The 20,463-nt window shown below is 40.3% G+C and overlaps 2 protein-coding genes and 1 pseudogene across 2 annotated transcripts in view; 2 read left to right on the top strand and 1 right to left on the bottom strand.

Moving 5' to 3' along the window:
* Positions 1–20,463, top strand: part of LOC113684977 (dynein axonemal heavy chain 3) — a 69,924-nt gene that overhangs the window by 30,369 nt on the left and 19,092 nt on the right. Inside the window, exons 45-65 of the mRNA XM_089192331.1 lie at positions 28–250; positions 1,056–1,169; positions 1,788–1,925; positions 2,485–2,579; positions 3,619–3,700; positions 9,433–9,571; positions 10,431–10,621; positions 11,721–11,816; positions 11,933–12,124; positions 12,631–12,764; positions 13,521–13,683; positions 13,869–13,991; positions 14,181–14,240; positions 14,977–15,135; positions 16,477–16,545; positions 17,130–17,330; positions 18,046–18,201; positions 18,507–18,602; positions 18,972–19,076; positions 19,931–20,064; positions 20,252–20,369. Coding sequence (XP_089048457.1) covers positions 28–250; positions 1,056–1,169; positions 1,788–1,925; positions 2,485–2,579; positions 3,619–3,700; positions 9,433–9,571; positions 10,431–10,621; positions 11,721–11,816; positions 11,933–12,124; positions 12,631–12,764; positions 13,521–13,683; positions 13,869–13,991; positions 14,181–14,240; positions 14,977–15,135; positions 16,477–16,545; positions 17,130–17,330; positions 18,046–18,201; positions 18,507–18,602; positions 18,972–19,076; positions 19,931–20,064; positions 20,252–20,369 — 2,788 coding nt within the window. The remainder of the gene's footprint in view (positions 1–27; positions 251–1,055; positions 1,170–1,787; positions 1,926–2,484; positions 2,580–3,618; positions 3,701–9,432; positions 9,572–10,430; positions 10,622–11,720; positions 11,817–11,932; positions 12,125–12,630; positions 12,765–13,520; positions 13,684–13,868; positions 13,992–14,180; positions 14,241–14,976; positions 15,136–16,476; positions 16,546–17,129; positions 17,331–18,045; positions 18,202–18,506; positions 18,603–18,971; positions 19,077–19,930; positions 20,065–20,251; positions 20,370–20,463) is intronic.
* Positions 3,584–5,387, bottom strand: LOC113684979 (uncharacterized). Its single transcript, XM_089192333.1, has one exon. The coding sequence runs from the start codon at positions 5,318–5,320 to the stop codon at positions 4,064–4,066; it is 1,257 nt and encodes a 418-aa protein (XP_089048459.1). The 5' UTR covers positions 5,321–5,387; the 3' UTR covers positions 3,584–4,063.
* Positions 7,486–8,525, top strand: LOC149035314 (uncharacterized; annotated as a pseudogene).

The raw sequence follows: 20,463 nt of genomic DNA, 5'->3' as shown, positions 1-20,463 counted from the left end.
TTGTTCTGTACTTTCTATTATTGACAGGAAGGACACATCAGTACTAAAGCTTGTTGATCAGTTGCTAGTGTCTGCTATGGGTCCCCCGGGTGGGGGAAGGAATGAAATTACTCCGCGATTCCTGAGGCATTTCAATATCATCTCCATTGACTCGTTCAGCACAGAAACCATGAGAAATATCTTTTCTGTCATCATGGATTGGCATTTTAACAACAATGGCTTTGAAATGCAGATAAGAAGGTTCTCCAAGGTACAGTTTAATTGCGTCGAGGTCAGCTGATCACTAGCTACCTTATAAGGCCTTCATTCGTATTGTCCATTTCAATGCTAAGATCGTCACCGTCCCGCATTGCATGATTGGATTTGTTCACTCGTTGTAAGGACATGATGTCTGTCTGTCTGTACTTCTCTTTACCTTTCTGTTGATTGATTTTATTTGATCTTCATGTCTATCTATTTGTCTGTCTGTTTGTCCTTCCTTCCGTACGTGTAATCGTTAGGTAGAAACTTGTTCAGTTTATATTGCCGTGACCTTTAATCCAACCATACTTTTAGCAATATCCATGAGAAACGGGGGAGTCATGATGAATCAGGAGTTTCTGGTTCTATCAGTGTTATGCCCGTCTCAGCTTTGGAGTTTAACCCTTTAAACACTGAGAACGACCAGCATCTAATTTCTCCTCGCAATAATACTGCTAAGTTCTTGTAAGCACCACAGAAATGTATCACAAGCGTATGGAGAATATAGATACTGATGTTAGGGTGTTAAGGGTTAAATGGATACCGAGCCACTGTTAGGGAAGCTATGAAAATACTTGGGGAATGCCATTCCATTTCCTTTGTCGCTTACTGCCTCAGTCTGGAAACCATGGATAAGCATAAACATTCACGGGTTACTATCTTTTACTGTTTGTACCTTACGAAAAAACCTTCACTGGTCTCGGACAAATGTAAGTGGTGATACAGGGCAAACAAATCGACTCAGTGATGATGGTGCGTCAGTTGTCGTCATTTACAGCTATTTTTATAATATTTGTATTTTTTTGCTTTATTAGATTATAATCAGCGCCATTACCGAGGTGTACACCCAGGCCATTACCAGCTTCCTTCCTACACCATCTAAGTCACACTATGTGTTCAATCTTAGAGATTTTGCTAGGGTCGTACAGGTAAATAATTTTGGTGGTAATTTTTCTTCCTTCACCCTCGCCAATAAACTAAAAGGCCTTTAAAGAAGCGAGTGATCCGTGTGGGTCATAAAGAGCAATTTACAATGCAGTGTTGAAAGTAACCCGGGATTACTTTGGTTTCGCTTTACCTCGCTCTGTGATTGGTTCGGAAAACTCGTGCTACTTTTTCAACCAATCAGATGCAAAAATTTTCCCGCGCTTTAGGCAGTTTGTTCGTTTTTACCTGAGTTTTCATTGGCTCCGAAAGGAATTTTCCTTTCCTCTGATTGGCCGTTGTGGTCCTTTGGTTATGGTTTTTCGACGCTCAACCGAAAAGTGCTCTACTTACAGCTCGTTAGTACCTTGCTGCATCTTCAAACTAAGGAATATTCTCTGAAGGCTTTTTAAAACAACCCCAATACCCTTTTGAATCTTCAAACAGGCAAATATTCCGAGGAAGTCTTCCTTAATAACCATATCAATATTTTGTCGATTCGCTCTTTGTTTCCCTTTTCCTCCTTTCGTCTTGCTACAAAAATTTAGGTCCACTAGGGTACACCAGGGCAAATCAGAATTTAATCTTTTGATTTTCTCTTATTTGCAAATGTCTCATTAAAGGGGATTCTTCTATTTCCCGGAGTTTGTGCCACGCACCCTAGCAAGCTGATCAGATTGTGGGTTCATGAGGTCTACCGGGTGTTCTACGATAGATTGGTTGACTCTGAGGACCGGCAATGCTTCTTTGGGATAGTTAAGGTATGGTAAAATTATTTTTGTCTAAGTCTTGTCTAACAAGTTGGTTATTGTCGATTATTAGCGTTGCACGACGTCGCCGTCCGCGGGAAGATTTGTGACGAGTCAGCGAGAGGTTTGCAATTAGTGCCAGACCCCAAGCAAACCTCTCGCCAGTTCGCTTTCCTCAAGGAATCAGATTTTCTCGCGGGCTAAGAAACGCTCGTGTCGCAGCGGTGAAAATGTGGCCTTCTTAAGGGGTAGCTATATTTTACATCAGAGAGTTAACCAACCTAGGTGACTTAATCTTATATTGCGTCATGCTGAGATTTAATTTGAAGAATATGATAGAAACTCTAAAGGCTCTGAAGCGTTCAATTAATTGCAATAGGTTGATGCCTGCGACTTTTCAATCGACTGAAATAGAAGCTGACTTACTGAATGTCGCAAATCATAGTAGAAAATTAAAAGCGGTTTTTAGCGAAATAATTTTGCTATGACTCTGAATTTAGCTGGACCATGTATACTCTGTGAACCGTTTTTTTTAAAGTTCCTTCAGATATTGTTGTTGTTGTTTATGTAGAATGTAATGGCTTCAGAGTTTAAGGAGAAGATGAATAACGTCTTTGAACATTTGTCTGGCAGAGGAGGTGTGGTTACTGATGACAGTCTGAGGAGGTAAGACTTGATAACTGGTTTTCGTTTATGGTTAGCACACATTTCGGTATAGAACAACACATTGGTCAAACGTCTGCGCATGTGCGAACCTTCTAATGATAAGGCGGCGTGCTTCCAGGCTGTCAGAACCAATTGTTTCACACAAGCCATTAAGTCATGGAACGCTTTTCGTTCGAAAAGTCTCTAGTTCTCCTATCCCTACTTTTGTTTCCCTTTACAGATTTCTTTGAGCGTTTTGATTTTCTTTCGCTTTTTTCTAAGACAGGGTTTGCTTCTTTAGTTTTCCTTTGAAATCTTTTGCGGGAATTGGGTAGAATTGGTCCCTTTGCACATGCGGGACATTAGATCGCTGTTGTTGTTGACCTAGAATTTCACCTTTTTCTCCTTTGGGTGTTGCTTTGTAGACTGCCATTTTAAAGAACCCTTTATTTTTTTTTGGCAAAACCAACCGATGCGTGTGCTATTCGAGACTATTCCCACCGGAAAGCTGACAATATTCCGAAATTTGAGGCAATAAGTAATTTTTAGCCCCGTGTTGAATCGTTCGTACCATTAGTTGGAATCGGCTGGCCACACAGGAGTCCAGTAGAATAGCCGATACAACTATCAACTTGATTAACTTGATCAGAAGTCTATGGCCAATGAAATATTTCACTCGGAAAAGCAGGATGCCTCGCGCAACGCGAGCCGGTGAAAAGTCTCTAAGGGCTCCGGCACAGAGTACCAGACCCCCAGTAAACCTCTCCCGGATCGTTTCAAACCCTCACCGTGGGCGGTGAAACGCGTGTCCTTCAGCCTTAATAAAGAGGGCCTGATCCCAGGATATCACTCGATGAAAGGACTTGTCTTACCGGCCAGTTCTGATTGATGGTTGGCATCCCAGGAGACGGAGCAACGGTGGTTTGAGCCGGGCCTAGTCTAGCAGAGGTCTGGCACGGGATTTCTAGATAGAGCAAGACACTGAAATATTTTTAAAATATAAAATTGATGGAGACTGAAAGTAATCTCTGTAAACTTGGTTTTTATTGTTGATCCACAGTTTGTTCTTCGGTGATTATATGGACCGCAAAGCGAATCCCCGTCTATATGATGAAATACAAGATACAGAAGGACTTAGTTCGGTAAGAACTTCTGGGAAATTGGGAATGTGTAATTAATTTGTGGAGATTAAAGCCAAATTAGGAAAGAGCAACAAATTACGCAGTGTTTCCTCAATCAGTATAGAATTATGGTCTATGATGAAAAATGCAATATGAAATGTTAGTTAGGTCACTGACATGTTTGTGAATGCGAATGGGCGTGATCAAGATTTGACCCGCTAAACACAGGACCACATGATAGTGGCTTGTGGTGTCTGATAAAGACTGACCCCACAGTTTTCGACGAACCTTTGCTTAGCAACTTGCTATATCTTACTGACAAGATAACTTTAGAGGTACTTTCTAGAGCTTGAATGCTTCTTTGACTCCCACTGGAAAAATACGTTATGTGCTGCTCAAACGCTTTTTGTGAGGTAAGGTTTCATCCAAAAAATTCAGAAATAATTGTGCCTTCATCATGTTTACTCCAAAGCCGTAATGTGTTCCATCATAGCTATGCACTCCACGAGTTAGATTGAATGTGTCAAACACTGGAACTTCAAAAGGTTCTAGAAACCGCCTCATTTCTTGGTTGTATTGAATGATTTTATCATTACCTTGGGATACACTAAACGGAATTGGTTTAAGGCTGCCATGTGCGTGCGTTGTGAGCCATATAATAAGCGGCCATTGGCTTGCTGCTTGATTCTTAAGTTGAAGGATTGGTTTTATGTAACCATTAAACACTTTGTGAGCATTCAGACCCATATGAAGTCCTACTCCAATAGCGATGACTGAGTTTGTCGCGTTAAGTTTTCCCCGAACTTTTTGCAGTGCCAACTTGGCATATTGCATGCTATAAAATTGATGTAAAGAATACTCGAAGGTAGATTGTCCCTGGCAAAATTTCCCTTCAGGAAGTTGGGAAACGTTGCGGATCGTTTTTCCGTTACATGCCGTTTTACCAGAGTCTACGAATTGCATGTCGCCTGAACAAACATCTCTGTGGTGTTCGTCGATGTCTTTTGCAAGGCTACCATATACCTTGTCGTCTGTAAATAAAATCATCAGTGCATTATGTAAGTGCCTCACTAGCGAATCACCGATTAACGACAAGCTGGAGACTCTTTCGGATAACAACTGACATGTTCCGGCACTGCTGAAGTTTTGAAACTCGCAGCCAGAAGAAGGAACGAACTCATGTAGCTCCGCAGAAACTATATTTCTAAAATCCGTGCATGATGTGCACTGACAATCTTCTTTTGCTGATCCACACTTCGTAAGATTATGATGACAACAGGGATCCGTACCTTCAGGGTCACACAGAGAAGGAACTGGGAGGCCGAAATTTGGTGCCTTCAATGGGAATTTCTTTCCGCACTTCCCATCCTCTCTGTGTAAATTTTCCGGCAACCCTCTGAGTTTTCTAATCCTTAGGTCCTGCTCTCGTCTGTGAAGCACATCTGTGGGCTGTAGATCCGAACGCTTTCGCCACATTCCATTTCTCATTTGTCTCGTAACATCAACGCACCGTTTATGGTTGTAAGTACTCAGTCTTTTGACTAAAAGGTCAGTAAGTTCAAATCGTGTTTGTGAAAACGTTTGGAGTACAACCAAAATGAGCAAAATAAAGAACAGTGCTTTGCAAATTCTCCAGTTCATAAGATTCAATAGATGATTTTTTAAGCTGAAATCCAGACACTGCAAATAAGAAAAAAGAGCTCTATTTTAAACAATGTGTTGTAGAACTGTGTCTGTCATTAATCTACACAGCTTTCCCGTTGTTTGATGTTCAAATTTATTTATTTATTTAAGTGATGCCGGGTTCAGAATGCTTGTGATAGGTGCCATAGTCCCAGCCGAGATTAAACTGATTCTACACGTGTTCTTAGGATTGTAAGCTGATAACTTCTTACTAACCGAGCGCAGGAGGAATTTTTGCCCGAGGTCGTCTTGAATTTTCCAGCTTTCGAGAATCAAAATACACGGCTGTTTCCGTTGAAACGGTCAGTATTGCAAAATTCCGACAAAATGAGCAACCAATCAGAACGCTTGGCCAACCAAAATGAGCAAAATAAAGAACAACGCTTTGCAAATTCTCCCGTTCATAAGCTTCAATAGATAATTTTTAAGCTGAAATCCAGACACTGCAAATAAGAAAAAAGAGCTCTGTTTAAAACAATGTGTCGTAGAACTGTGTCTGTCATTAATCTACACAGCTTTCCCGTTGTTCGATGTTAAAATTTATTTAAGTGATGCCGGGTTCAGAATGCTTGTTACAGGTGCCATAGTCCCACCCGAGATTAATGTGGTTCTACCCGTGTTTTTAGGATCGTGTGCTAATAACCTCTTACTAACCGAGCGCGGGGGCTGCAAAGGGGAATTTTCGTCTTGAATTTGCCAGCTTTCGAGAATCAAAATACACGGCTGTTTCCGTTGAAACAGTCTGGCAAATTTTTGTAGTCAAGAGCAAGGCTCAGTGGTAACCTTTTCCGTGTAACATTAATTGAAATAAGGGAATTTTTTTTGCGAATGTTTGACTTGTTGTTTTTGGTTTTTTTCTTTTGATAAGTTCCTTCAATGCACCACTTGCTGACAGTAATAAAATACAGGTTCTCGTGCTGTAAAAGCACTCTGTCTTTGTTTTGCGCCTGTTTGCGTGAGATTTCAGCTAAATTAATTGAAGTACTAAAGGTATATTACTTTCGGCTCAAAGCAAACACAACTTATCACCGGAAATTCCTTTCAATAAAGTTTTTAGCTGGAATTATGCTCCATTGCAAAACATCGCTTGGGAAACTGAAATAAAGCAAGATATATTTTGTGTCTTTAAAATCCTGTAACCAAACGGAAATTTTACAATTACAATAAAAGACTTGCCCTAAGTCGCTTCAATACAAGGCTAAGGCAAACGTCACGCCTGACGAAACCTTTCGACAGGAAATAAGCGCTATTAAAAGTCACGCCGAAGAACAATACGTTAGAGGCCTAGTGCGCTTCCATCAGCGTAGACTTGTTAGTCACAAGAACAAACTTGAAAAGGCTAATATTGCCAAGTCTCGATCACAATACAATGTAAATACACGTGAAAGATCACGTTCGCCCTTGAGGAACATTGTAAATACTGATGTCGACAGGATAGACAAAATAGAAAATCAGCTTTCAGAGCTGAAAGATCTTATATGTACACGCTTTCAGAGTGATAATAAACATGTTGAAAAGTACAACAGTGTCATCTCTGAAAAATCAGTCGCCAAACCCACTACAGCAAAAAGGCTATCCAAGAATAATAAACGCAAAAAGCGCAGAAAAAATACACTACACAAGCGAGTGACTACAGAAAGGGAGAAAAATGAAAAATACCTTAAAAACCTTTCAGACAATACATTAACTGATCACCAAGTCAGCGTGGTAGCAAAAGGGCTCAAATTTATTGAAACGCCCGTGACAAATGAAAATAAGATCAGGCAACAATTGTTGCGTGACTTCGAACAATTCGCTAGGCGAATGAGACTTAGATATATATTCCACGGGAATGACAAGGAACCACATCCTTTCCACGTCAAATCAAACTGGATACCACCAGTACAACCTTCTATTGCCCTTGAACGCTACTTGGAAAATATCAAGTTAAGCCTTGCTGAAATAGAAATAACAAACCAAAACACAACCTGTCATACAACGAACACAAAGCAGTCAAAGAACTGCAAAACAATACTGCCATCAACCTTAAACGTGCTGACAAAGGCACCACAACAGTAATTCTCAACAAGAGGGACAAAATTCAAGAGGCCCAGGTTCAGCTCGACAACAGAGACCACTACCGACCTCTTCAAAACCCCATGGTCACTGACACATTAAAAAAAGTTAATGAGCTTATTGCTCAACTGCACAATGGCAAACATATAGACGATATGACAAAAAAGTGGCTTTCACAGACTCCCAATCCGCCCAGAATACCGATTTTCTACACTTTAACAAAAATCCACAAACCTTTGCCAGTGGGTAGACCGATTATATCGGGCTGCGAAGGACCAACTGAAAGGATGTCATCCTTTGTGGATCATTTATTACAGCCTATTGCTCAAAAGCAAAAATCCTATCTCAAAGATACAACTGATTTCATCAACTTTATAGAGAAAACGCAAGTGTCAAATGATACTATTTTAGTATCAATGGATGTAACAAGCTTGTACACAAACATCCCACAAGAAGAGGGTATCACAATAGTATGCCAAGCATACGAAAAATACCACAATAACAGCCCTCCCATTCCGTCCCACACGGTTAGACACGGTTGTCTACAAAGGTGAAAGATTCCAAAACGAAGCTATCCTCGACGTCAAAACTCACTACAAACCGACCGAGACCTTTCAATATACACACTATTCATCTTGCCACCCGCCAGGTGTTAAGAAAGGCTTTATTAAAGGAGAAGCTATCAGACTTCTAAGAACAAACTCCTCGGAAAGAAATTTCCAGGAGGCCATGTGTAATTTCAAAACACGACTTGAAGCACGTGGTTACCCAAAAAGCCTAATTGAAAAAACGTTATCTGAGGTCTCGTTTGCCGCAAGGCAGTCGACACTTAAAAAACAAACCAAAAAAACTAAAGGCAAAATATTGCCTTTTGTGACAGCATACCACCAAGGGGTTAAACATTTACAACAAATACTGATGCAAGAATGGAACCTCATCCAAAATCAGCCACTGCTGAAAACAATTTTCAAAACGCCTCCGATTATATCATACAAAAGAGGTAAATCGCTCAAAGACATACTCGTCAGAGCGAAGCTTTAATTAAAGGCTTTTGCGTCGCAAACGTAAAACCACACAGGGGAGTCTGTGTAGGCCTGTCTATGACCTTTTCAATCTTTTCGCACCTGTTTGCCTTGTCCATTGGTTAAGTAAAAGACAAAACACCGTCACGTTATTGAAATGCACGAGTGCTTATTGGAAAGGACTTAAGGGAGACGTCATGCACAGGACAAGATATGCAGCGCACCAGTGACTAAGCATTTTGAAAGATGGGAGAGGATGCCTAAAATGTTGGCCCTAAAACCAACACTTCTTTGAAAACGGAAAGGACATATTAAGTTATTATTAGGTAAATGCCTCAGAGTTCTATAACAAAGAAGTTGTGTTACTGCTCTCGTGGAACGAAACTTACAATTTTGTTGACTTCGCCATTACGTTCCACCCTCCAATCAGGTTAACTTATAAAATGCTACCTCGCAACAAGTAGGAAAAAAAACTGCAATCACGCAGTTGGGGGCATAAATTACAGATAATGCTTGTGGTTTATGGTTAAGAGAAATTAATACTGTGAATTAACAGAGGCAGCGAATTCGGCATGTTAGTGGCGAACATGTAGCGAACTCCAACGTAGCGAACTCGACGAGGAGCGAAATGTCCAGGAATTCTGCGCGATGTTTCCCGTGAATACTATCAAGCGAATCAACTAGTGGTTAGAGTGGAAATCAGCGCACCACACGCACTGAGCACTCGGCGCTCTGTCCTAGTGGTCAATGAAAGAGCTGTACTAGGTGTCGATTTTTCTCTTGCCTGTTAACAACATAAGCGGCTTTCAATTCTTCAGAACAGTAGACAGGCAAGAGTCCTGTGTACTTTGACAAGCCCTTTGCAGGCATTTATTATCTCGGCGAATTCCTAAGTAAGAGATATGCAGGTATCTATCTAGTAATGCTCGCATCAAGAGTTGTTATGCAGACCATTAGAGTTTACACTTCTTGTGTTTGTTTCCTTTTTCGAAGATAATGGAAGGGTTTCTAGAAGATTACAACATGTCAAGCAAAGCCCCCATGGACCTGGTCATGTTCAGATTTGCCATTGAACACGTGTCTAGGATCTGTCGAGTCCTCCGCCAGCCCAATGGGCATGCGCTGTTAGTAGGTAGGCCGGTTTCCATATATTGAAGTTCCTAGGAGTATTCCAACCCCAACCCTACCCCCACCTCCCGTATGTTTTTCCGGTCCATGGCAGATTTCTTCAAAGTAGTTCGAAAGGTTTTTATGACATTCTACCCTCTATCCGCCATTAACCCTTTCACTCCCAAGATCTCATGAGCAATTCTCCTTACTGCCTGCCATTAAATACTTATGATGTCAATTTGGAGAGTTTGATATTGGATCAACTTGTAGATCCTTAACTGTAATTAAAACTGTAGTTTTCTTCTTTATTCTCGACATTTGTATGCTTGATACTGTATTGGTAGTGTAAGGAGAAATTCTGTCTTGGTCACTTTTGGGAGTTAAACGGTTAAGGTTCTTGAATAGAGAGAGACTCTATTAGAGTGAAGAGTTTTTTCCAAGAATTTTAGACACAAATCTGTTCAAGAAATTATGACCTTTCTTAGTGTGTTGGTTTCTGGCGTGTGCGTGAAAGGTTTTTTCGTAGCTTTCTTCTGACAGAAAATTGATGACTGTTTTAAATTGTCGCAACTAAATTGTATGTTTTTGGCTTGAAAGCACTCGTAACGCCATGGGGCTAATAGGTTAAAGTTATTTTCCACTCGTGTAACAAGTCCTTTATTATTCAAGGATGCTCGAGAATGTACGAAGAGAATATCAGCCCTTAGCCCTAAGTCGTGGGTCGCTTACAGTTAAGACACCCCGATCGATATACTCCCATTAAAGTTCTTGTGCTTGGTTAGCAAGATATATTTAATGACGTTTTAATAGTTTTCAAAGGTCTTTAACCTGTTCTTAGGATTTATAACATTCATAGATTTTTTTTTTGAATATGTCCATAGGTATCGGCGGTTCTGGTCGTGCTAGTGTAACCAAGCTGGCAGCCTTCATGTCAGATTATGAACTCTTCCAAATCGAAATCACCAAGACATACACATTCACGGACTGGAGAGAAGATTTAAAAAAGATGCTGAGAAAGGCAGGCTTCGATGGAGCTTCTACAGTGTTCCTGTTTGGTGACCACCAACTCAAGGTCAGTTTTCAATTACTGTGACGCTAAAAGTTTTTAATAATGGTAAGTCTGTACTCCAACCCAGGGACCCGCGTAGCCGGAGCTCATCCCAGTTTCAATAGCATGAAACAGCTAGGAGTATTAATACCCTCCCCTGGATGGGATGCTAGTTGATCGCAAGGTTACATCCAAACATTTCCTGAGGCTTCCCATTCATAATTCACTGCTGCCCATTCCCACTCCTGGATGGAGAGAGGCATTATGAGAGTAAAGTGACTTGCCCAGGAACACAACACAGGTCCCGAACTCTCGACCCAGAGTCCAGTGCTTTAAGCATCAGGCCACCGCGGTACCTATTTAAGCAAAGTAGACGCCTTTCTAATGAGTTAAATGATCTAACTCCAGATGAAATTTGGAAGTCATTGTGACATCAGCAAGAGGTGTTTGGGAATAAAGAGTGATGTCTTAATCACAAGAGCCTTGCGGTGATGTTTTCTGTTTTACCCATAACACATAACTGAACTCATTCCACAAAGGCTATCTTGGGAACAACGATAGAGGGTGTTTTATTTAGGTAACCTTTATGGAGGCATGGGGGTGTTGTTTATCATCTGTTTGGGGGTTTAAAACGTTGCGATTTACCAAAATGCCTCCAGTAGCATAGAGGTACGTACCACAATCTGTCAAAATATATAGTAGCTGGAGGAAAGCTAACAAAGAGTAAAAATCAGGGAAGAGTCGTCAACGAAAGGATAATTGAAGTGAATACCTTAGTTTTTACAACGGTTGCTTTTAGTTTCGAAGACAATCTGTTGATCAAAATGAAACAAAGTTGTTCGTATTTCGACCTGCGGCTGTTTCACGATTAGTAAAATGATCCTTGCCGGGGAACTGAAAACAAAGAAATTGTCTGAAATAATTCAGGCTTCGATGGGATTCGGACCTTTGCCTCAGAGATACTAATTGAGCACTTCAATCAGCTGAACATTGAAGCTGCCCGTTTATTCCCGTCGAGGAATATGATCACAATTAAATTGAATAAATCGTTAACGAAGTATAAATATGCTATCAATGTGTTTCTGGATTTACCTTTAATTTTTCTTTCTTCTTTGGTCTAAAGGATGAAGCATTCCTGGAGGATATCAACATGATCCTAAACACTGGTGATGTACCTAACATCTATGAGTCTGACGAAAAAGCTGAAATCACAGAACAGGTAGCTTTTGATTTTACAGCTTGATTTTTGAACTGTTTTCAAAGAAAAGCTCGAGATCTGTTGTCACGAACGTCCTGGAAATTTTCAAAAATGGGTTTTCTCTATTCTCTAACCAGATGCAGAACATTGTTCAAGAAAGAAACCTAAAGGTGGATTCCAGTCCTCTGGCCATGTATAACTTCTTTATCGAGCGGGTTCGCCGTAACTTGCACGTGGTTCTGTGTACGAGTCCCATCGGAGACGCGTTTAGAAACAGACTCAGAATGTTTCCTTCGCTGATCAACTGCTGCACTATCGACTGGTTTCAGGTTAGACATTCAACGTTCATTCATTAAACTACTGAAAAATTCTGGAACCAGTGATAACAGCAACACAGCAGTCAAACCTCTGCGCATTTGTGAACGTCGTAATGGCTAAGTAGCGTGCTCTGCAAACGACCACACAAGTCTATAAGTCGCGATGTTTTAAAAGCGTATAACCTTTTAGATAAAGCTTTCCATGATTGTTACGATTTTCTTCGCATGCTTTGCGTGACAACGATTGTATCTCATGTTTTCATTGGAGATTTGCGCGGAAAGCTGGTGCACGGCGGCTAAATTTGACCTTCAGTGCGCATGTTCAACATTTGACTGCTGTGTTGGTAAGAGCCCTTCTGTACTAAATGCGTTTACCTGTCACAGACAGTTTGTTTTTAAATGTTAGCAGGGGTAGTTAGTCGGTGTTTGTTTAATAAAATTATGACAGGAACCCTCCAAAAGCGATGCTATCTTTTGGATTATCGTGAAAAGCCTAAACATATATATATTTCCCTCAGGCCTGGCCCGAAGACGCTCTAGAAATGGTAGCAAACAAGTTCTTGGACGAAGTTGAAATGTCTCGTGAGATTAGAGGGGAATGTGTTTCCATGTGCAAACACTTTCATCAGAGTGTGCGAGGAATATCAGACAGGTACGCAACAATTGTAATACTGCTTATTGTTAACCGGTAATGTTTGCTACATAAAGTGACAAGAACGGATGAAAGTCAGGTAAAATGACGAATTGGAGTATCTGTTGGACTACCTGCGGCTGCCTGTGAGAAGTATTATGGAACAGGTTTCGGTTAAGAGAGAGACACGTGCGCGTGAACACGGCTGAAAGGTGTCATTACGGCTTAAAAGTGAATAAAGGAGTATTACACGATTGATAACACAACCTAAATAATTCAAGGGAAGCCGTGTGGAAACTCAAGCCGTTGTCAATCATGTCGCGGACCTGTCGGGAAAACATGACTGACAGGTGGAGGATTTCAAGCCATTTTGTTGGGTTCAGTCTCAAGATGGCTGTTAAAATAATGATTGACAGGAACTTGAAACTAACTCGAAAGCTTGGCTCTGAACTACACAGTTGGTTTTTTAATGGCGTCACTGTATGCGCAATTAATGCTAGAGAACAAAGCCTTGACGCACTCAATCTTCCTGCCGTAATGTTGTTGTTGTCTCTTGTGCTATCAGTTCCAGCTTTTTTTGAGAAATGCTGGAAAATTTGAATTGTGTCTCTTTTACTCCTTCGATGGGTTCTAGGTTTTTTACGGATATTTATATGCTAATTTATGACGATAGATTTTTTCCTCACTGCATATATATGGAAGCTTATTTGCTAAGGTATCTTCAAGTTCCTCTGTTGCTAGACTGGTTCATCGACATAACTAGGAAAACATTTTCAGGTTTTATGCTGTTCTTCTTCGGCGAAATTACGTCACTCCCACGTCATACCTGGAGCTGATCAAGACTTTCAAGTCACTTCTCGGGAAAAAGCGATTCCAGATACTAACTCTGAAGACAAGATATCTCAAAGGTCTGGAGAAATTAGACTTCGCTTCATCGCAGGTGAAAAGATAACGATTTATCTGTAGAAACAAATGAAGAATGTTGTCTTACTTTTTTTAGTGCACATATGCGTGATGATAAAAATCTTATGTGTGTCAACGTGTCCCACTGTCCAACTTGCGTCGGATTTTGTGTCTCTTGGTTATTTCTTTTCTCTTCATTGGCTTTTATTTTCAAATTGTCAGGTGTCGATTATGCAGCAAGAGTTAAAGGAACTGCAACCAGAGTTGATTGAAACCAGTAAAGAGACAGAGCAGTTGATCAAAATCATTGCTGACGAGACTTTAGAAGTGGAGGATAAGAAACAGGTGAAAATAAATTATTTCTGAACAGTACAGCAAAAGGAACAGCTTAAGCTTCTGGTGATGAATAGGTCAATTTATGAATAGGTCAATTGATTTTGCTCGTTACATAACTGTGTTCCAAACAAGACGATATTGAAGATTTGTGAATGATCGTGGCATTGTGAAAAAATGAGCTGAGTTGTTTCACAACAGGTGGTGCAAGCTGACGAGGCTACGGCTGATGCAGCAGCACAGGAAGCCCAAGCTATCAAGGTACTTCATAAGGCACTTTCTGAATAGCAATGACAGCATTTGCATTTACAACGGAAACTTCTTGGGATCTGTCGTGATGAAGCAACTGTAGGAATATGTCATCCGATTCTCAGTGAACTGATGATAATGATAAGGATAATGATTCAGTTATGCGATCATCAATTTGAAGCCTGGACATTCTTCCAATCCCCGGGCATTTGAACTTTTGAAGATTAGTTTGTTCAAATTCCCGTGTGTTCATATGCCCCACCCATTTTTTTGTGAAGGGCAACATTAGCGAAAGTATCCTTCTACACGTTGACCAAGCTTTAAAACCTTGACCTTTTAGAACTTTCCTTCTGAGCCATTCGCTCGCAATAGTGAAACATTTGACTGAAACACCTGCATATTTATAGACATAACACTTGTGTTCCGCTGGAAAGAGTTGACACTTCCGGTTCAAATTCCCTACCCCAGCCAGGCAAGGTTCAAATTCCCTAGATCCCCGGGCAGGGAAGACGGTCAAATGCCCGTGGGTTGCCCAGTGAGGGATGTTGAAGCTTCGCATTGATCAGTGCATTATATAGCACATTCTTCTTATGAATATGCTCTAATGCTCTTTACAACAAGTTGCGGGGGACTTTGGCCAGACTGCATTGAGCAAGTGAAAATTTACAATTTTTGAAAAAGAATTTTGCAGGTGCCCCAATTTTTTGTTTTTGTGAGATTTGTGTATACTTGTTTATGAACAATTTAGGATGAGTGCGAGGATCAGTTGGCGGTTGCCATGCCAGCATTAAATGCAGCTGTATCTGCACTGGACACCCTTAAACAACAGGATATTTCTTTGGTCAAAGCCATGACAAACCCACCCGCTGGTGTGCGAATGGTGATGGAAGCTGTGTGTATATTGAAAGTAAGTCAGTCATTGACTTCGAATTCATTAACGAGCTTGCCTATTTTAAAAAACAGTATTAGAGTAGAAATCCGGGATGGCATTGGTTTTGCTTTACTTCGCTCTGTGATTGGTCCAAAAGAACTCGCGCCGCTCATCAACCAATCAAATGTAAGACTAACATTAATCACGACGTAGTCGCCCGCGTTTTCCCGCGCATTTTTCTAAGGCATTTGTTTGTTTTTACTTTGAGTTCTCATTCGCTCTTAAGGTTACAAGATACTTTTACGGGTGCGTCTCAGAAAATTACTATGAAAGTGAGTGCTCTGAGGTAATCCCTATGAAAGTACATATCATTTTAAAGCTTATAAACTCCAGAATTCAAGTATGTTTTTTTAATTGATATTCTGAAGTGAATCAGCACAAATTTTGCTGAGAAAATTATTTAAAAAATCGAAAAATTTCGTCCCTGATAGTATCTTTTATTCTTCAAGGTATTTTGAGATTACTTTGATTTTGGTCGTACAACCCTTATCGAAAAGCACTTTATCAGTTATTTAAGTTTGCTATTTTTTTTTTTGTAAGTTAACTATTTCACTCTCAACATCTACTTTTATATCCTCCGTTCAAGCTGCTGTATATTTCTTTGAAATTGTGAGAAGTTACATGTTAACCACCTTTGGCAGTCAAAGAGCTTCATTTGTTTTATTTGTCACTGAAGTTTTCAAACAATAAGACATTTGATTTAGAAAATCCCTGGTTGTTGTTTAAAGTTTCTTTACATATGAGATGACATAAATTTTTAATAGATTCTCCAGGATACGAAGAGCCACAGAGGCGTGTGCAAGATTCACGAAGATTAGGTAGTGAGGCAGGTTTTTGTAACAGACAGATTGTTAACGATGAGTTATTTGTGTAGCTTGAGTTGTAGATAGCGCAAAGTACTTAAAATGATTTTGAGGTAGTCTATGATCAGATACCAGAGAATATGCAATCGTAGAAGCTAGTTATAGTCGTACAAATTAAACTAACACAAATTTTTTTCTAGAAGGATAGCACTTCCCACAATACAAATTTGTTGTCTGGTTTTGTTGTTTCATTGTATACCACAGGTTTGAAACAGGCCGTTTGATGCCTTTTTAGCTTTATTAGAATATTTTGAGGTAGTGTAAAAGCGGACATTTCATTGACGGCGGGTAGATGTCGTCACTCGGAAGTTTACTTAAGTGTGGCAATTAATTGACAACTGGGCTTAGGACTGACCGGGCAGTCTTTCTTTGTGCTTTTGAGGTAGTTACTGTAGTTTGTCCTGTTGATAAGTTGGTGTTCATGTTTACCCGTCCACTAATTTTCTATTTTTAGGGAGTGAAGGCTGAGAAGAAGATGGTAGACGGCAAACAAGTAGATGACTATTGGGCGGCTTCCAAGAAGGTTTGATTGGTCGATTTATAAGTAAATAAATGTGGTAAGTTTCTGAAGAAACTGTGGTGCTGCGTCGGTGGGAGAGTGTCACAGGATAATTTAGTGTTATCGACTGAGTTGATAACGTAAATTGGCCACCATTAAGAGTTTTGAAGCTGACGTTTCGAGCATTAGCCCTTCGTCGATGGCTCTAACGAAGGGCTAACGCTCGAAATGTCGGCTTTGAAACTCTTAACGGTAGCCGATTCACGTTATCAACTCAGTTGATAGTACCAAATAACCCCGATTTACAATAAACCCGCATTTCAAGCGTCTTAAGAGGATGAGCTAGCGTTATAAGCTTGCAAATTTAGATTCGAGAGGTTCGTTAATAAGATGACTTGATCTAACTCGGCCAAATAAAGCTTCATTAATTTCCAGTGTATTTGCTAATCGCTCCCTATACGCTTATTCAGCCACAGTACTCCCATCCTCACTCACGATTAAAATTATGCGTCTCAAGCCCCCGTATCTTGTTGCTAAATTGTTCCATTATGGTAGTTAGCTTCTCTCCTGAAATTGCTCTCGTTTTTTCTTGCTTTACTCATCCACAGGTTCTTGGTGATTTAAAATTCCTGGAGAGTCTCAAGCTATTTGATAAAGAGAACATTCCCGCTGCTACAATCCGTAAAATCCGAGATAAATACGTAACCAATCCTGACTTTCACCCGTCACTTATCAAAAACGTGTCGTCCGCCTGTGAAGGACTGTGTTCGTGGGTGCGGGCCATTGAGGTGTACGACAGAGTTGCCAAGGTAACAAGTATCACGCCTTTTGTTATCTCATGTTTCGTAAAGAGTGAGTTTATGATACACACATATCAGAGCTACTATGTTTTAACCCTTTGAATCCTAACAGTGATTAGCATCTAATTTCTCTCTACAATATCACTCCTGAATCAAACGTTAAGTTTACGAGAATAAGGCAAAAGAACACCAAATGAAGAGACTCTTGATTATAAAACAGCAGCTGAGGAAATGTTTAGAGAACACTATGGAGAATATGCATACTGATACTAGGGTGTAAAGGGTTAAAGAATAAAACCCATAAGAAACATGACCAAGCATATACCAAACCTGTAAATTCGGACTTCCGTCTAAGGTCGCTCACGCACAACAAATTTCTAAATTTTGTAATCATCCAAAATGTTCATTTTTATATTCATCCTTGGCGTATGTCAACTAAAACCGTTCTCTTTTCGCTCGGAGTCTGGTCGTTTCAATAAAAATTCGTTTCGGTACAGGTCCATACAAATTGAAGCTGATTCGAGACATCGACAAATTAGATTTGATACAGTTAGAAAGTCGTTTTGATACAGCTTTAGTCATTTCGATACAAACTAGTGAAGGATACATATAGATTTTTTTCTACCAGTCCGATAAAGGGAGTTAGAGATGTTAAATTTTATGACACTTTGATTAAATTCTCGTCAAGGCAATGAATTAACCTTTTTCTGTTTTATGGATCAAGCTCGTCGCACCCAAGCGCAAACGTCTGAAGGAAGCGGAATCCCTCCTGGCTCAGCAGATGTCTCACTTAAATGAGAAACGAAGCGAGTTAAAAGAAGTCATGGACAAGTTACAAAACTTGAACGATGACTACCGATCAAAAGTGAACAAGAAACAGGTGAGATAAAACAAGTAAAATTAAAAAGTGGACGTAAAATTTAATGATGTAGCATTCAGCATTTAATTCATCTCCATGATATCAACAGTGTTAAACAGACAGGTTCGCGGAAGTGAGAAAATTGTCAACTATAGTATGATGAGAAGCATTTCTTTGCCTTTGGGGTTGAGTCGTCCGAGGCTCGTTAGTTCAACTCCTCCCTGGAGCATTCTAACCATTTTTTTTCCGAGTTTACTTGTGTCAATGACTAAGAAGATCGTCTTTCAAATTGAAGAAACTGAATGAAATTGTTTTTATCTCCTCAGGAGCTGGAACGAAACATTGCATTGTGTTCCAAGAAGCTTCTGCGAGCTGAAAAACTCATCAGTGGACTGGGCGGAGAAAGGACGCGATGGACTCAGGTCAGCGGTTGTGCGAAAGACCGAATGTATTCTTTGGTTCGGCTGTGGGTAGTTTCGAGTCGAAATTAATTAAGTTTGATTTATATTGCAATGTTCAATTTAATTCCATTCGAGAGCCGAGTTGTGAGCTAATGTTTCTTATGTCGCAAGTGGGTAGCCAGATTTGCCAAGCAATATTCAAAATGGCGGCGTCCTTGATCGAATTTTTGGCATGTTTGAGGACAAATTTTGAATTTTTTTTATTTAATCTTTGGAATTTCCAAATCTAGAAAATTTTATTTTTCGTAAATACGTTCAAATGGTGGTGATAAAAATAAATGGTTTCTGTAGCAAACTTCTCCTTTTAAGGCCATGAGTTTTTTTTTTCAGGTTGCCCAAGAGCTGGGTGAGACGTTTAATAACATCGTTGGTGACGTCCTGTTGTCGGCGGGCATTGTGGCTTATCTCGGCCCATTCACTGTGGAGTTTCGACAGGTAAACGCTGGTAAAACTCTCTTTAAACAAAGGCTCTTTTTACGCATTTTTCTTTGCGATAATTTATACAACGTGCTCTTTTATGTGAGGGGCGCGATTGTATTACACAGTCAGAATGTACTTGCTTCGATAGACGGACCTATTTTATTATCTCTTACATTAAAAATGCAACAAAAAAACTTTGAGATTTTTGTGGAAAGAATAATAAGGCCGCGTTGTAATGCAAATAAATTTTCATCAATTTCCGTCTCAAAATAGTGTACGTTTTCATCGAATTAAAGACATTTTCTATAAGGTATTCTTCAAATCTGGGTGACGGTCGAATAAAGTAGAGACTCGGGATTTTGATAGTTAAATAGTTAGTTTTTGATGAAACTTCCGCCCTCCACTTATTAGCTCACCTCTGCAATAAGTTCAGATCAATGTCAGTATCTACCCCTCCCCTAACCCAACATTAACCCTAACTTGTTATCAGTGGACTGTTGTTGGATTAGGGGAGGGGAGAGTACGTAGTTGCTCAGATACTGGGATTGATCCATAAGTTCTCTGTCTAGAACTTAAAGTTTACCAGAAGCCCTCCCTCAGGGGGCCTCCAAAGCGTTAATGGTAAGTTCATGAGTGCTACTGGTAACTAACAACAACATCAACTCCAACATCGCTCTGACGCTGGACTAAACCTCGAAATATCAGCTTTGAAACTCTTTACGGCGGTCAATTTACATTATCAACTCAGGGGATAAAGCCAAATTATCTTGTAATACTCCTCACCGACACAGCACCACAGCTTCTTTAGAAACGAACTCCCCCCCCCCCCCCCCCCCGTTCCCATTAACTAACGTCATGGCCCTTTTCAGGAATGTATCAAGGAATGGTGGGGTTTGTGCCGACAGAAGAACGTTCCGGTGTCAGACAGCTTTTCGTTGTCGGCGACTCTGGGAGATCCTTTATCAACACGTGCTTGGCATATCGCTGGACTGCCGGTTGACAAGTGAGTAATTCTCCCTTCGCAAATGTCTTGATTTTTGTTATTTCGGGGAGAAGTAGTTAGTTTTCAATTTTATCCTATATATTTTCCTCTGCGGCTTGTAAATGATCTTTTTTAATTTCATTGCCTCAAAACGACGTTTCCTATGTTTGTGAATGATTTCCTCTTCTGCGCCTCGTTTCTTTTTCAGTTTTTCACTCGATAACGCAATTATTGTGACGAACTCTCACCGCTGGCCATTGATGATAGACCCTCAGGGTCAGGCAAACAAGTGGATTAAGAATATGGAGAAACCAAACAGCTTACAGGTTAGGACTTTTAAACGGTTAGTTTTGGGACAGGTTATGATTTGTCTCAGGAGGGGGGAAAGGGGGGTAGAGCTTGGAGAATTTTGGTGGTGTC

Source organism: Pocillopora damicornis, chromosome 13 (genome assembly GCF_964200805.1).
Source record: "Pocillopora damicornis chromosome 13, jaPocDami1.2, whole genome shotgun sequence".
NCBI lineage: Eukaryota > Metazoa > Cnidaria > Anthozoa > Scleractinia > Pocilloporidae > Pocillopora > Pocillopora damicornis.
This window is presented reverse-complemented; position numbering and strand designations above follow the sequence as displayed.